We start from the raw sequence: 18190 nt of genomic DNA on the forward strand, positions 1-18190 counted from the left end.
GTGCCATTATTGGGTGTGTTCATTAAGCCTTTTAATGCAGAATGTTAAGGAGTATAAAAATGGTATTTCTCCCCCAGCACCAATTAGTTTTTCTAGTTGGCAAATAATTCTTATTATAACTTTTCAATCTAAAAAGCTTCTTCAGCTGTTTTCCACACAGATATATGTAATTATAGTACAAACTTGCTGATAGTACTATTGAATTTTAAATAAAAATATTCCCATGTTGCTAAAGAAGGACCATTATTTTATTTGAAACTCTCTTACATGCAGGAATATAATATTGACTCTGACTGGCGCTTTCGAAGTACTGTTCTCACTCCAATGTTTGTTGAGACCCAGGCTTCCCAGAGTGCTCTCCAGACTTGGACCCAGGAAGGATCCCCTTCTGCTCAAGGGGCTATGACTAGGCATATACGGGCCACCCAGCAGCAGTATGATTTCACACCTACACAAAACACAGGTAACCATCAATCTGAATGCCTGCCTTCTGTGTGCCAGGCTTATTACCTGTGGAGGCAACCTCTGCTCTAAGAACTTGACCACATTTAAAATAAGAGAAACAATCATAGGAAAAAAGGATAAGAACCACAAAAAAGGTTATGTCAGTCAAGGAGAAAAGGACTGAAACCCCTAGAATAGTCAAATTCTTAGAGACAGAAAGTAGAAGGGTAGTTTCTAGGGTCTGGGGAAGGGGACAGTGGGGAGTTACAGTTTAATGTGTATAACGTTTCAGTTGGAAAAGATGATGAAGTTCTGGAGGTAGTGGTGATATTGGATAATAGTGATGGTTGCCCAACTATGTGAGTGTACTTGATGCCATAGAATGTTACATTTTAAAAATGATTAAAATAGTCGATTTGATGTTATATATATTTTATCACAAATGTTTTAAAAAGGAGAAAAAGATTGTTTTTCTGGAAAAAAAGTTTTTCCAGACTGGAAAAACTGTCTCCAGGCTTTTCCTATAAACAAAAAGTTATTTTGGAAAAGAAAATTTTAATACATTATGAAAAATAAAAGTTTTAATACATTATGTTCTATTTCAGTTTTGTCCAGAAAAATCTGTTTAGTACATCAAATTCAAAACTTTATATCTCAGAAGCAAAGGAGAGCTAAACCAAATTTACTTACTGTTTACAGTATATTGTACTTTTTCAAATGCTTCAGCTGTTTCATTTGATCATCACAGTACAAGTTGTAGAGTAAAATATCTGAATTATTTTATAGAAACACTTTAACATGTTTCCTTTGTATAAATTTTTTCACATTCTATTGGTTCTAGAAGTAGGGCTAATTTGAATAACTACAATGGAAATTTTATGACACTGATATTAGAAATCGAGGATCCTAGTAGATACAAAATATTATTCCTGTAATGATCACAGCAGCTGAAGGAACAGGTGATGTGTTTTCTGCTTTACAAATGAGGACACACCTGAGCTGCCTTGGGTTGTCTACTGGTAACTTCAAGGAGCTTCCACCCAGTGTCCTACTATGACACGACTGCCTCCCTGGAGGAGCTGCCCATAGTCACTATCACAGGTGTGCACATGGAGGCCCCAGGGGCCAGCCAGATGAAGCCTCCTTCTCTTGCAGTGCTGTGGCAGGTACTGTCCTGGTGCAGTGGCAGTGGGGCAGGTGTGGCAGGGCTGTACGGTGCTGACATGTTGTGACATCTCTGGTCATGCCTATTTGCAGATGGAAGAAGCTCCTTTAATTGGCTGACTGGGAGCAGTATTGACCCACTGGTTGATTATATGGTCTCTCCATCATCCGATTCCTTGTCTTCCTCCTTACTGTTTGCTCACAAGAGGAGTGAAAAATCACCAAGAACACCCTTGAAGTCAGTGGGACCTGATTTTGGGGGGAAAAGGCTGGGCCTTCCAGGGGACAAGGTGGATGACAAAGCAAAAGGTAAAGTAAGCTTGCTGAAATGTGTTTAAAAGGACCTACCCTCTAAATCAGTGCAGAGGCTTAGATAAGGAAATCACATTTCTGATTGTATTCACATATACTTATAGCCTGTAATTAAAATTTAATTTGGTAAATGTTGTCTGGGCATTTATCATGTTGAAATTATAGTTTTATATGTTCCAGAAAAGCTATTGATAAATTGAACTTAATCCATTTATTTAGTGACTTTCCAGAACAATAGGGGCAGGTAAGGTAGGTGGTGATCTTGGGATGAGGCAGAATTAGTAAACTAAGTCTCAAAGAGAGGGTTTAAATCCAGATAGAGAATAGAGATGTTTTCCAGAGGGAGCATCAGGAAAGACCTGCAGGAGAAGGTGGCCTTTGAGACTAGTATTGGGGGATTCAGATAGGGGAAGGGAAAGGATGAACAAGGACAGAGATGGAGGAGTATAGAACATGTCAACATTTATTGAGAGCCCACTCTAGTAGTGCATTGTAGCAGTCCAATTAAACGATGCTTCAGAACACACCGGGAGTAAAAGTAAAGAGCGTTGAGAAAACAGACTGGGATGGGGCTTTAGAATGAACCACAGCTTTAGGTCAGGAACTGAGCAGAGATAGGCCCAGGGTCTCTGAATGATCTCTTGGGGAGGTTTGTGTAGAACAGCATATGGAATGCCTAATGAGGATGGACAGGTAGAGGTCAAAGCAACTATAGGTCACGGGAGGAAGGTGAGATGGGAAAGACAAGGCTTGAGCCCATGGGCAATTGCAAGAAGGCTGAGTGGAAAGGGCTGGCGGAGCCTCCAGACGCAGCACTGAGAGGGCTGAGGTTGAGGTCAGTTTGGGAGTTAGTGCCGTATGAGAATTGTAGCTCTGGGAGTGTGTGAAAACCCAGAGGAAGAAAAATATATGAAGAGAGAAACAGTCCTAAGACAGAAATGTAGAGAATGCCAACATATAGATTTAAATAGATATAAGTAAAATTAAGAGTGACAGTAAACTCCTTTTTATTTAATTGTAAGAACTAAAAATTGCACACACAAATACTTTCCTTACTCCCAACTACTTTTTTTCACAATTTCATGCTGCACATCTGTGGCCATACACAATTCTCTAAGTTTATTAAAGAAAGATAAATCTACCCTATCCTTCTTTTTGTTCATAACTGTGAGTTTGACAGAGGGCTGTGAATCCACTCTTTCTTTTTTCCTTCACACTTGACTACTTCCCATCAGTCTTTTTTATTTACAGTCTTCTTCCTTTTCTGTTTTTCCGTCAAACTAGTGTATGATCCTCCAAGAGTGCGTGGTTCTCGGTCCTCCCTATAACTTTGATTATAAAAGCCCCAAAGTTAAAAATGAAGTCCCAAAGTGACTGTTACCTTCCCATTTTTTATAGGTTGTCTCTCTGGCCCTTTTCGTCTGCTTATCTCAAACCCATGTGCAGCTTTCCGTAAAATTGCTAAAGATATGTGTGCTTTTGGGGCAGTCCAGTTCACTCACAGTGATTACGACTGACCAGCTCTGGGCTGGTTAGTTTCTTGGTTGAATTTTCTTCACTGAATGGGAAATGAGGCTCAGAGAGAAATGAAATTGTTAAGAATGACAGGAGTAATTGTACAGAACACAGATTGTTACAGTTTTTCCCCGTCTGCGTTTTTAGAGTGAAAAAAATGTCACCGATGATGTAAGTAGAATTGGGGGACCGTGTATAGGAAGATAAGAGGTGAAACCTAATTTTTAAACCATTTGCCATGAAAGTTTTATATGTGGATTTGAAAAAACTCAGTCATAGAACTAAGTAGGTAAAATAAATACTAAGAGTAATTCGAGTAGTATACTTGAATCTCCTCATGTACCTTTTAGATTTAAAATATTTTCACTTCTTGTCTTCTTTAAGATGTATGTATTTTCTTGCCCAAAGAAGAACATTTGGAGGTTTATAATACACAGAGTTAGTACTTACTATGTTACTAATTACTGTCATTGAAAGAGAATACAGCTTAAAAACTTGAAATTGTAATCTAATTAAAATATCACTTTTCTGTCATTTAATTTTTATTTCAGTTTCCTTTAGTTATTTGTATCAGAGTAATTTATACATGTAGTTTAAAGAGTCAAATACTTTTCCAAATCTTGTTAGAAGAAGTGAAAGATGCAACCAATTATACCATTTTAGCCAAGATTTGGTGTTTACTTCCATCTCTCCAAACAGTCTTTTTATATTTTTACCTTCATTTTCTTTCAGTATTTGTCATGCTTTTTGGCTTTACATCATGAACATTAAGGATTTGGCTCCCTCTTGCCCCGCACCCTCATCTGTCTCTCACACACAATGAATTCTTTCTATGCCTTCATCTTCTGATACAGTTATGTCTTAGTCTTCATTTCATCAATATTCAGTTTCCTTTCATTTTGACTACATAAATAGTATTTGTGGTTGAACCGTGAGTCGATGATTAGTTTTCCTTTTTATACAATATTTTTTTCTGGGCATTAATAGTATTTTGGTTTAGATGCTTAGATTTCTACATATTTATCAAAAATTTCCTCTGTGTTGTATAGTTTTATTGTATCCCAACATATATAAATTGTTCATGTTCTTAAAGAAATCTCGCCCTGGCTGGTGTAGTTCAGTGGATTGAGCATGGGCTGGGAACCAAGGAGTCACCGGTTCAATTCCCAGTCAGGGCACATGCCTAGGTTGTGGACTAGTCCCCAGTGGGGGCCCCATGAGCAGCAACCACACATCGATGTTTCTCTCTCTCTCTCTCTTTCTCTTTTCCTTCCACTCTAAAAATAAATAAATAAAATCTTTAAAAATAAAAGAAATCTTTCCTGGAGCCTCCGAGCTGCCTCATTCCAGGGTGCTTACTTTTGGTGTGTCTTCTTAGCTGTCACCTAGAGACCTCCCCTACATCCTGAGCATTCTGTTCACCTTTCCTGATTCTTCTTCTTTTAGTTTAGTTCCTTCTTTTTGGTGGAATACCTCCTCAGTTAGCTTCCTGAGAAAGGGGATCAGAAGCATTAAGCATCTTTGATGCCATGCATTGCTTTTAGTGGTACTCACACCTAATGGGTAGTTTAGCTACAGAATTCCAAATGTGAACTCACAGAAGTAGTTTCCTAGTTCACAGCATTGTGACTGAGAAACATGATGTCATTCTTTTTGTTGATCCTTTGTAAGAACTGGATTTTTTCTCTGTGGATACTCTTATGATCTTCTCTTTTAAACCAGCTTTAAGAAATTTCACAAAAGTATTCTTTGATTCAGGCCTATTTTAGTCCATTTTTCAGGGCTCTTTCAGACTGCTGATTCATATGTTTCAGTTCTAGAATGTTCTTGGGCGATTGTGTTGATGATTTCCTTATCTCAGTTTTCTCTTCTTGGAATCCTGTTACTTGGATATCACATCTTCTGGATTATTCTTCTAATTTTATTGTTTTGTCCATTTTGCTCTATATTCTAAGAAATCTCTTCAACCTTATTTTCTAACCCTTGCTTTTATGATATCATATTTTAAATTTCTGTAAGCTTTTCTTATTCTCTCAACATTTCTTCAGTACTTGATTCATGGCTGCAGTATCTACTCTTATCTTTCTGATAAATGATAATGTTTTAATTTTTTTTTTCTGCATAGTCCGATTTCAGCAATGGCTCATTTGCTATTGTTTATTTTGGTTTCTGTCTTTCATTTTGAAGCTTTCCTCCTAATACTTGTTGATTTTTGGCTTTTTGTGTGTGTTCTGAGGTAGGGCACTAAAAAGGCATTTGGAATAGCTTGCAAATTGGGAGTGCATAGTGACTAGTCTTCACGGAGCAGAGGTCAGACTGCACCAGGACATTGAAACTCATGTCACTGTATGTGTCTGCTCTTTTGTACTGGCTGATTGTGTAGTGGCAAAATCTCTGATCTCTGGCTTGCAGGATAAAGGCCTGGGTGCAGAAGTCTGGGGACCAAGTGGGAGGAGGAAGCTCCAGATTTCAGATGTCTTCATGGTCACTGTATCTTCTCTGCCTCCAACCCTGCTAACCTTTTTTCACTCCCAGACCCTGTGTCCATTACCCCATTCCACACCCACAGCTTGGGGACTGAGCTTTTAGTCCACACCTCGTGCTTCAGCCTCACTTTTCTCCCCCTTCTCTGGAGGTGCCATTGCTGCCAGTCCCTGAGCCTTTCAAGTCTTCTCCACTGTCACTGTTCTGGCACATTCTCTCTACCAGGCACTAAGGGTGGATTGAGCTAGTTTTAGCTTTCTGTTCTCTAGTTTCCAAAACTGGTCAGTTATTTCCACTGCATAGGCTTATGTCATTTAAAAGAAACAAAGAAGCTTCCGCCACAGTGGTTCAGTTGATTGAATGCTGACCTGTGAACCGAAGGGTTGCCAGTTCGACTCCCAGTCAGGGCATATGCCTGGGTTGCAGGCCACATCCCCAAGGGGGGCATGTGAGAGACAACCACACATTGATGTTTCTCCTTCTCTTTCTCCTTCCCTTCCCCTCTCTAAAAATAAGAAAAAAATAAAACTTAAAAAAAAAGAAACAAGGAAAAATAAAATATAAGTAAAAAATGGAGGTAAGCAAACCTCACTTTTATTTTAGGGGATTCTGGGAAGGGGGCAGAGTCAACTGTAAATGTTAAATTGGTCAACTGTAACAACCTGCTTTTTATTCTTTAGGTACAGACAATTGGGCAGAAATATTAAGATTACGCAGACGATTTTTAAAGGACCAGGAAAAGCTCAGTTTGATTTATGCAAAAAAAAGTGTTGTTGAACAAAAACGAGAGAAGGTTTGTATGTTTCTCAAGAATTTGATTGGTTTGAAATATTTATTTTATACTCATACACTAAGGAAACAAGCTTTCTGCCAGATATTGGTTCCAATATTGGTCTACAAACCAAAATCACTGAAGCAGCAACTGTCTGACCTGAAGGTATTTATGTAGATGTAGATGTAGAGGGCATTCAAGACTCACTGATGAAGTTGTGGGAAATTGGAATGAAACATGAGTGGATCATCCCCTGAATCTGGTGCATCCTGGCTCATAGGAACTGGCAGGACCCCATCTCTGTCCCTTCATTCAGCCTCTCATCACAGTTTAGATTTGTTCTCTCTGAACAGACTGACTTTCTCTATGTGGTGGAACCCTGACCACCCATTACTCCTGAATTTTATGTATTATAACTATAGCTGCAGGGAAGGGATTGCCCCACCCTCTGCCTCAAGGCCAGAGTCTTGACCCACTTACTCTCCTTGGAGGTATCTGGATGGAGGGAATGGTTGACCCAGAGGAACCGGTGAGCAGGCTAGGCAGAAAGACCAGAGCTATTTGCTGAAAGCAGTGATTTGAGGCACAAATGTGGCATGAATTAACAGTTAAACCTTTTTCAGAATGTGGAAACAATGAAATAATTTATTTGCCATAGTTTTAGTCTTACTTCTAAATCAGTAATTCTGATAAAAATTTTCAAGAAAAAAAAGAATAGATTATGAGTAAAAGAAGAAACCCTGTCTTTGTTCTAATTCAGTTTAAATCCTTAACCACAGAATTAACTTCCAAATCTGAGTATAAAGTGGTTAAATGGTTCCACCATATCTTCTGTATCCACTCTATTTTTCTTCCTTTTGTCTCTGTAACTGCAACTATTGAGGACTAGGGTCCAAAATCACTATCCCAAGTTTATCTTACTGGCCCTATCACACCTGGAGGGCTCCTGAATAAACCTGAAACCTGACTAGGCATGCCTGAAGGAAATAACAATATGTAGGCAGCAAAAGGAAGAGAGAAAATCAGGATGGTTAGATAGAATTGGCAGTTATTTTGGCCTGATCCAAAGGCCTTCTTAGTAATTAAGAAATATGGAAAGCCTGCTCTATGAGGCCACACATTCCCTCTGACATTGGTGTTCTGATTTGAAGTGGCTGGCCACTTGTTAAGAACAACATGGAAAAAAACAGTCATCGGAAGGCCGTGCACTTGTGGTCGTTTGTTTGTTGGAGCATTGTGCTCAGTGTCTAGAACTACTCAGTGCTGATGGTAAAGAGGTGGGTGTAATATGTGCACTGTTGAACATTAACCATGGTCTCACTGGGCCTCATAGCTAAGGTTTATTCTAAGAGTAATTAAGGAAACACAACTCTCTGATTTATGGCTTTAAAAAGTTTTCAGATTACTTTGTAGTAAATATTTAAATTATTTTTACTGTTCATTTGCCATAGTGATTTTTCTTTTGGACTTAGCATCTATTATCAACTGGTAAAAGATAGTGACTGAACCATTTTGTATACAAATTGTCATTGATTCACTTTTATGTTAAAGATAGGCACTCACAGTTTCATAGCTCACGTACTACTGATTTTCTCAAATAGCAATTCAAATCTCAAATCTTCCATTTTGGTTCTAATTATTATAGGAGATGAAGAGTGAGTTAAAAATGAAGCATGATGCCCAAGTCATTTTGTACAGAAGTTACCGTCAAGGAGACCTTCCTGATATTCAGATTAAATATAGCAGCCTCATCACCCCCTTGCAAGCTGTGGCTCAGGTTGGTCCTTGAACACTGCATTTTCTATGGGTGGATAAAAACCATTAAAACAGTCCCACTATATCATAAATGAAGTGTTGATTTGTCCTAAACAGTGAACTTGGTTAGAAGACCTTGTTCCAAGTCTGAGCTCTGCCATTTCCTCACACCAAAACTTCTTTTCACACAGTGAGAAGAAGTGAGACTCTGACTTAGAGTCCTGTAGAAGATAGCTCTACGATGGGAATGCTTGTCAAGACGCATAATGCTCTGACCCAGTGTTTTAATCTTTGAAATGAGGGAGTAATATGTAATTATCTTACCAACAGTGTTAGAATGAAGTAAAAGGAAAAAATCACTTTAATGTGCTAAGCCATTTATATCATTGCATATATAAAATCCTTTTGGGAGAGGCATAGAATCAGTAGATTATCAGTTTATCAGTGGGATCAGTATTCTTCCTTCTCTGTGCTCTCTAAATAGCAGAGGATTAGAAATATTTTTTCTAAGTCATTAGGCGTAACATTAGAAGTTTTCTAGCTGAATTGTTTTACAAAAACAGGATATTTATCCCCCAACAGCTTGATTAAGATTCTTTTGACTTTTATTGAGTTAATTTTTAAATCAAAGGGTTTATGGAATGTAGTATGCTAGTTAGTAAAATATAATACCGTATATTTTATTGTACTTAAGTTTCCAATACTAATATTGATTATAATAATAGGTTATATCAGCATAGCTCCTGACTATTTTTTAAGCTTTTTATTTAATATAAAATAATTACAGATTGACAGGAATTTGTGAAAGTAACACATAGTTCCATATACCCTTCATCTAGCTTCCTTCGGTAGTGACACAACAGTGTCAACTAGACTGCAGACCTTGTTCAGTCTCGTTTTCCTCTGCATTTGTGTGTGTGTTTGAAAGAGAGATTTTGTGCAGTTTTATCCTATGTACAGGTTCATGTAATTACCATCACAGTTGCTCTTGGTTGTTATGGACTGCTTTCACATTTCTTTTATTGGATTCTCCCAGTAACTTTGTGACATTGAAGCAGTTATTAGACACATTTACAAATGAGGACTTGAAGATTAGCAAAGAATGGATAGTGTGGCTAAAGCCATATGCCTCACTGGTTGTGGAGTAAGGACAGTGGCCTCTGTGTTTTGATGCTTCGTCCAGTGCTTTTTCTATGTTACTACTATTTCCCAATTTCTCCAGTGCCTTGCATGCATGTGTTCACATCACTGCTTTAAAAGTGATGTTCACACCTGCCCTTGTAGTCATAATTCACTCCTCTTCACACTGGAGAGGTATGCAATCTGTGATGCTGGTAATAGGTTAGCAAGCCTGAGACTGCTGGACGCCTGTGTACAAGTCAGCTCATCTCATTTGTTCTTGGATAAAAAAAAGATGGTGGACATTGTTTTGAAAAAGCATGACTATATATTTTTTTTCTTTAAGGAGGAATGTGTTTATTCAAATTTTTATTAATTTTTCAAATTCCAATACTTTATTTATTCAACAAATGTCACTGTATGGAGTAACTCCTCTTGTGTGCCACAGACTGTTCTAAGCTAGGATGCAGCTGCAGATGAAACAGAGGAGGGCCCCTCTGCTGTCCTGGGACTGCTGGTCTTCATCAGGGGCCTTGCCTGCGGAAAGAGTGAGAAAGGAGCATGTAAATTAGCCATTAACAGGTCTGGCAGCAGACTCCTGTTGCTCTGAAGACATTGTTTGTCTTAGTTACCACTGCAGTTATCGTAACAGACTGACCATGTGAGACTCCCTGGAAAATAAAGGAACTTCTACATGAGTCAGTGGGTTTTAAACATGGAAACCTGTCTGCTACATGTTAAGTGAAACAAGCAGGTTACAAAACAAGACACTGTGTAACAGACCGTGCATGTCAGTAAGAGACTAACCGTGACAGTGACTGTCTTTATGTAGTATAATTATGGATGATACTTATTTTCTTTTTATATTCTAATCTGTATTTTCTAAAAGTTTATATAGCAACTATTATAACTTTTCATAAGATAAATACATTTCTTAAATTAACAAAGTATAAGTCAAATTGTGCTTTTTCTTCAGACACAGTTTTTTTGAAACAAAGTAATTTAAAATTTTTATTCATGCACTCATGCCATCATTAAAAAAATAAACACAACATGCCAGAAACTGCCCTTAGAACTGGTGTTACAGACACAGACAAAGGGTAGTGTTCCAAGGTGATGGAGTATGAGGGTGAAGCTGTAAAAGCAGTGGAGAGATGAATATCCAAAACATGAAAACACAAATGGCTCCTTTTGGTTTTAATAGTTTGAATGGTCAAAATGATGGGATTTTGAATGTTAAAAGTGGCATTTTAGTTATGTTCATTATGTTAGTTATCTTAAGCTTTACAGTGATGGTCATGTGAAGATTAATACCTAAAAATCTATTTTAGTCTTTCTCCAAGATTTTATCAGTTATTGCACTGAACACTTGACATGCATTATCTTGGCTAGCCTTTACCAAAACCCTGTGAGAAGTGTTCTATTACCCTCGCTTTAATTGTGAGGAGTATGAAGGCCCAGAGTCACTCAGGAGTTAAAGTATGTGGTTACATATGTGATTAAGCCAGCTTTTAAATTCATGTCTTTGGGTCCAAAATCTGTGCTGTCATGCCTTTCATAAGACACATGTCAAACAGATATCTTTGGTTAAATTCCAAATAGTCCCCTTGTCAATGCCTGTTAAAATTTTTGAAATAGAAAAGAGAAGTTTAGTGGATATGTTTGCAACAGTTAGTGTTTTCAGGACTTCCAGCCAAGATGGAGGTGTAGGTAGATACACTGTGCCTCCTCACAAAACCAAAATAAGGACAACAACAATTTAAAAACAAAATAACACCAGAACTCACAGAAAATTGAACTGTATGGAAGTCTGACAACCAACGAGTTAAAATAGACACATTCATCCAGACCAGCAGGCAGAGCAGAGTCTGGTGGCCAGGCAGAGAGGGGTCGTGCCACCAAAAGTGGTGGCACTGGGTATGCAAGATAGAAGTGGGCAGACCCTGGGTGCAGGATGGCAATGGGCAGACCCAGCAAGGCAGCGATTGTGAAGTGAGGCACGGCTTGCAAGGCTGCTCGCTGACCTGGCAGTCCCACATTTGTATGCAGATAAATCAGGCAAGGCTGGGGAGCAAGATAGATGGAGCAGCCCAAAGTCCCAGCACTGAGAAATAAAGCCTCAAGGCACCGATTGAGGATACCTATAGGGGTTGAGGCACAGGGAGAGACTTCCAGCCTCACAGGAGAGTTCGTTGGAGAGACCCACAGGGTCCTGGAATGTACAGAACCCCACCCACACAGGAATCAGCACCAGAAAGGCCCAATTTGCTTGGGGGAAGCGGCGGAAGGGACTGAAATCTGTCAGAGAGTGGAGCAGGCGCCATTGTTCCCTCTAGGACCCTGCCCCCACATACAGTGTCACAACCCAGAGACTCAGTTGCCCTGCCCTGGTGAACACCTAAGGCTCTGCCCCCCATATGTAACAGGTACCACAAACAAAAAAAAAAGCCGAAACAGAAGAACAGATCAAAGCTCCAGAGCAAATAAAACTGAGCAATGAAGAGGTAGCCAACCTATCAGATGCATAGTTCAAAACACTGGTGATCAGGATGCTCACAGAATTGGTTGAATTTGGTCACAGATTAGATGGTGAAATGAAGGAAAGTGCATAGGGAACCAATAGTGATGGGAAGGAAACTGGGACTTAAATCAATGGAGTGGACCAGAAGGAAGAAGGAAACAACCAAACAGAAAAGAATGAAGAAACAAGAATTCAAAAAAATGAAGAGAGGCTTAGGAACCTCTAGGACATCGTTAAATGTTCCAACATCCTAATTATAGGGATATCAGAAGAAGAACAACAACAAGTGGAAAAGATATTTGAACAAATAATAAAGGAGAACTTCCCCAATCTGGCAGAGGAAATCCAGGAAGCTCAGAGAGTCCCAAAGAAGTTTGACCCAAGGAGAAACACACCAAGGCACATCATAATTTACATTAGCTAAGGTAAAAATGAAGGAGAGAATCCTAAAAGCAGCAAGAGATAAGGAGCCAGTAACCTACAAAGAAGTTCCTGTCAGACTGTCAGCTGATTTCTTAAAAGAGACCTTGCAGGCAAGAAGGGGCTGGAAAGAAGTATTCCAAGTCATGAAAGGCAAGGACCTACATCCCAGATGGCTCTATCCAGCAAAGCTCTCATTTAGAATGGAAGGGCAGATAAAGTGTTTCTCAGATAAGGTCAAGTTAAAGGAATTCATCATCACCAAGCTCTTATTTTATGGAATGTTAAAAGGACTTATCTAAGAAAAGAAGATAAAGAAAAAACATGTATAGTAAAATGACAGCAAACTCACAATTATTAACAACCGCAGCTAAAACAAAAACAAAAACAAACTAAGCAAACAACTACAACAGGAACAAAACCACAGAAATGGAGATCACATGGAGGGTTAGCAACAGGGGAGTGGGAGGAGGAGGGGGGGAGAAGGTACAGAGAATAAGTAGCATAGATGGTAGGTAGAAAATAGACAGGGGGAGGGCAAGAATAGTATGGGAAATGTAGAAACTAAAGAACTTATGATACATGGACATGAACTAAAGGGGAGAAGTGTGGGTGGGAGAGGGTGTGCAGGGTGGAGGGGAATGAAGGGGGGGAAATGGGACAACTGTAATAGCATAATAATAAAATATATTTTTTTAAAAAACAGTATTTTCAAATAAAGCTTTGACGGTTGGTAAATTAAAGCATTGTTACTGCAGATCCTAATATGTTTTTGTTTTGAATATTTTACAGAGAGACCCAATAATTGCAAAGCAGCTTTTTGGCAGCTTGTTTTCCTCGATTATAAAAGAGATGGATAAATATAAGACCATGTCCGAGAAAAACAACATTATTCAAAAGTTGCTCCAGGACTTCAGTCATTTTCTTAACACCAGTTTCTATTTCTTCCCACCTTTTGTCTCTTGTATCCAGGTAAAAGTCTACACACACACACACTTCGTAATATGTGCATTATCTACTTTGCCTTTTCATGACAGTGTCATAAATAATTTCATTTGTTTCACAAGCTCAGATACAAGGTATTCAACAGATGAAATGTACTCTGTTTTGGCTACCTCTTCCCAGATAGATAAATGTAATTTATTTGTACTTAAAATGTATATATATGTAACAGGATAATCAGAAATCAAACTTGATATCACAGTTCTCTGATTTTTAATAAGCCATTCGTTTCAGGTTTTACTTACCCCTGCATATTGTATAGTTGTTTTTCCTTAGGTAGTATTGCACCAAATTCTTTCTGGCTTCCTGACTATCTTCAAGAGATGTTGATTGACATTGTTCTAAGTGGGGGGGGGGGGGGGGGGTTGATGAAGAGGCATAAGTTTCTCCATCCTCAAGGAATATTTCAGATGAGTAATAGATAATAATAAACAGGCAGATATAGAAATTGAGATAGTAGAAGGTGTCCTAGAACATGAGTAGTATAGCCCTGGCTGGTGTGGCTCAGTGAATCAAGTACCAGCCTGTGAACCAAAAGGTTCCTGATTCAATTCCCAGTCAGGGCACATGCCTGGGTTACAAGCCAGGTCCCCAGTTAGGGGCATGCAGTCTCTCAAACATTAATGTTTCTCTCCTTCTCTTTCTCCCTCCCTTCCCTCTTCTCTAAAAGTAAATAAATAATATCTTTAAAGAAAAAGCTTGAGTCGTATAGAAGTTAACTAAAGAATATAACTTATAATTAAGCAGGTACATGTAAGATGCCTTTTGATCAGGGATATGTGTATTATTATACATACCACTTAGGTGGAGTGTCACAAAAGGCCTTTCTAAGGCAGTGTGGTTTGAGCAGAGAACTTAATGTAGGCAAACTCTGAGTTTTGCTAAAACATACTTTTCAGAAGACTTCTTTTTCATGTAAGAAATATTTTCTTTGCCATTAAAAACATGGATCATTAATAAGTCTGTAATACAAAATCTTTTTGGTTTGTTTTAGTATTTTTAGTAATCTTCATGGACTAATTTTTAAAATTACATTTTTAAATATTATTTATTAGTAGCTTTGGTTTGCACACTAATTGGGTAATAATTCCCTAAGATGAGTACTTGGTTTTTCTGTTTTGTTCTTTCTGATGTAGCATGAAACTGTTACAGTTTTTTAAATACATTCTAATTTTATTGGTTTATAATTTACAAGTAGAATCCCTTTGTTGTTTTTGTCCTGGCCACATAAAGATAAAGTTTGAGTAATTTTATTGAATCAGCCAGTGTTTCAAAGTAACTTTCTCTTTACATTGATATTTTGAAGTGATTTTTAAAATCTGAACTTAGTTTTGTTCCTTTATTTTAAAAAATAGGTTTTTTCATTGTTATTTAGGAAAGCCATTAACTGTCATTAAGTAAATAAATAACTTCTAACCACCCTAGAAATTCTGCCTGCCTTTACCTACTACAATGTGGTAAAGGTCAAAAACAAGGAGTGATTTTATTAGTTCTAGGAGACAATCTTTTACAAATTAGGTTTCATTTGTTCTGTTTTGGAATTATAAGAAGTGAAAATTACCTAAAGTTTTTTGCTTAGCAAATCATTCTCTTTCTTTAAAGATTTTATTTATTTATTTTAGAGAGAGAGGAAGGGAAGAGAAAGAGAGGGAGAAAAACATCGATGTGTGAGAAAAACATGGATTGGCTGCCTCTCACACACCCCCACCCAGGGGCCTCACCTTCAACCCAGGCATGTACCCCAAACTGAAATTGAAATATGACCTCTCAGTGAGACGATGCCTGAACCACTGAGCCAAGCCAGTCAGGGCTAGCAAATTATACTTTATAGAGTGAAATGATACTGTCAACAAGATTATACAGAATAGTCAATCTTCCTCAAAACAGACTTATAGAACTCATTTAAATTATGAGTACATATTTACATATAAAGAAATTATATCCCAATAATAGTTTATTAATTAAAACCATCTCATGAAAGACATCTCTTGGGCAAATAGGGATAAATCTTAAGATACATGCAATCAGACAAAACATTTTTTGGTGTCTATAGGAGGCTCAAATTGAGGGTTACAATGTAAAGGCCGATATAATAATTCCTGGGTGATAAGAGATGGTGAAAAAAGGTATGCAATAGAATAACAGAGATATGTGTGCCTACTTTTGATGATCAGATAGGAAATCTTTGTTTTTCAGCTGCTTTTCTCATCAATTCTCATCATCTGAGTATTCCTGGAAACTGCAGTTATTGTTTGGATATATAGAATATATATTAAAATCTTCATATTTTGCTAGTTTTTTTTAACTTTAAATTAATACCTGGTGGGTTGGAAGTATAAAAATAAAAGCTCCTTTGAGCAAATTGAAGGTTGAGAAAAATTTAAAAGAATTATACAGAGAAACTTTTGGTTATATCACTACTTACATCAAAACTTCTTTTTTTTATGTTTAGTAGAATGACTTACTGACTTGTGAAGACACAAAGTTCCACAAGCTAAATAGCTACATGTGTTTGTGGTTTCACAGGAAATAAGTTGCCAACACACAGACTTGCTGAGCCTTGATCCAGCTTCTGTCAGCGCTGGCTGCCTGGCCAGTCTGCAGCAGCCGGTGGGCATCCACCTTCTGGAGGAGGCCTTGCTCCACCTGGTACCTCAAGAGCCACCTGCTAAGCGAGTTCGGGGGAGGCTCTGCCACTCTCCTGATGTTCTCAGATGGATGGAACTTGCCAAGTAAGCTCTGTGATCCAGACACCCTTGGGAGAACAGTGAATTTCACTGAAGTAATACAGAAAAACCTTGACTTCACTTTGGCAGAAAATGAACAAATAAAGTTGATAGTAACACTCATAAAATTTTTTGAAAAATCTTTCAGGTTGGGTATCATTCCATGAGTCAAGAATAGTTGCCATGACAAGGACTGTCTTGCCCAAGGAAAGGTTAATTAAACCTGATTAATTTATTTCATTATACAGTCTTTTTGGACTTGGGGTATTATGCACCAAGGTCAATTTCCTATAAAGTTTGGCTGTAACTTACAGTTTTTAGTATGTTGAATGTTTTTGCTGCTTTGCTATACAGAATAGAGGGTGATTCATTTTTTTCATCAGGATTCAAACTTTTAGGAATAACTTTGTCCAGTTATTTTCCTTATTTCAGGAAAAAATTTACCCGTCATGTAGCCATGTCATTTTTGCATTATCTCATTCTTCCCTTATCTGTGGTTTTATCATAACAGGTAAAACCACAGGTAAGGGAAGCCTGAGAAGGCTTATCCTGAGAAGCCTGCTGGATTAGGTTGAAATTTAATTTGAACTTCTATTTTATAACACTGATTTTCAGATCTTCAAGGTTCTAGGAAAAAAGAAGTAAAGGAGTACAGATTCTTTGCACTTTTCACTGTTTTATGATTATTTCTATCTTTTTAAATTTAGGCTATGAGTGAATCAGGCATTGTGTCAGCTGAGAAGAATTAAAATATAAATTCAACCTTTCTCACAACTCACAAAACTAGCTGTCCAGTAGGAAATGTGTGTGCTTATATACTTAACTAACCATAATACAAAGTAGGAGGTGGTGAGTTCTCTGAGAGGCGACATAAATCCTAGGATGGTTCAAAGAGTGCATCTTGGCTTTCTGTCTTTTGTGTGTATAGGGTGGAGCAAAAGTAGGTTTATAGTTGTGAATGCACGAAACACAGTTTATTCTTGTACTATTTATTTAACTATTTTATTATTTTCCATACAAACAACTATGAACCTACTTTTGCCCTACCCTGTATATGATCAGCAAGTAACACTTTGTATATTTAGCATTTTGAGGGAGGGATAACTCATGTAATGTGTATTTACTGGGTAAATGAAGCACACACTTTTAAATATTTTTTCTAACTTTAATACTTTCTCATACTTTTGTATATAATGCTTTTGCATTCCTTTCAAGCAGTTTTGAGAACATAATTTAGCCTTTCTTGATATGTCACAGTCATGGTTTTCCCCTGTTATTGTATATAGAACCCAGGGATCTCAGGGCCAGTGTAAGTTGTACATGAGGCTGATCTGTTTGCCAAGTTTCTGAAAAATGTTTATAGCCCTCATCTCCTCTTGGGCTCTTGAGTTGTTAAAGTTTAAGGTTTACCTTTACTTTTTTCTTACCTTTAATGCTCTATGAGTGGGGCAATAAGAGAGCCATATGTGTAAGATTTTTATCTAAGTTTGTAACAATAGGCTCTGAGAGAGAGCTCATGGGTCTCTTTGATGAAGATACGTAAGATTTCATACCTGGGAAGGGACTAAACTGGAGAAAAACCACAGAGGAAGCCACACTTGCCTGACTAGTCAAGTGACTGCAGATTTAAGAACAGTGACATTTGTGTTGAAGCACTTATAGGAGGGAAAAATTTTCATGGGGAAAGGAACAAACTTATTAGACACTTAATTTAGAATATCTTAGTTTTCTGAATAACCAAGGGAGAAATGTTATTGATGGGGTCAAGCAGATTCGTGTTAATGTGAAAGGATAAAGAATGTTCTAGCAAACATTAAGCTATAAGAATATTATTTGTCAATAGGATTGAGATTGTCCATGAGCACAGATTAAAGCACAGCATCAGTAAGACCTGGATTAATTTTGACTCACTTCTGGGTTCTTGACTACTTTCCAAATGTTAGAGCTAGACAAGGA

The 18190-nt window shown here is 37.8% G+C and overlaps 1 protein-coding gene across 2 annotated transcripts in view; it reads left to right on the plus strand.

Moving 5' to 3' along the window:
* Positions 1 to 18190, plus strand: part of LOC114501989 (DNA-dependent protein kinase catalytic subunit) — a 189287-nt gene that overhangs the window by 107814 nt on the left and 63283 nt on the right. For both annotated transcript variants that reach the window (XM_036031017.1, XM_036031018.1), the window contains 6 exons: positions 274 to 463; positions 1702 to 1917; positions 6600 to 6712; positions 8337 to 8468; positions 13299 to 13478; positions 16035 to 16240. In XM_036031017.1, the coding sequence (XP_035886910.1) occupies positions 274 to 463; positions 1702 to 1917; positions 6600 to 6712; positions 8337 to 8468; positions 13299 to 13478; positions 16035 to 16240 (1037 nt within the window). The remainder of the gene's footprint in view (positions 1 to 273; positions 464 to 1701; positions 1918 to 6599; positions 6713 to 8336; positions 8469 to 13298; positions 13479 to 16034; positions 16241 to 18190) is intronic.

This window comes from Phyllostomus discolor, chromosome 7 (assembly GCF_004126475.2).
Source record: "Phyllostomus discolor isolate MPI-MPIP mPhyDis1 chromosome 7, mPhyDis1.pri.v3, whole genome shotgun sequence".
NCBI lineage: Eukaryota > Metazoa > Chordata > Mammalia > Chiroptera > Phyllostomidae > Phyllostomus > Phyllostomus discolor.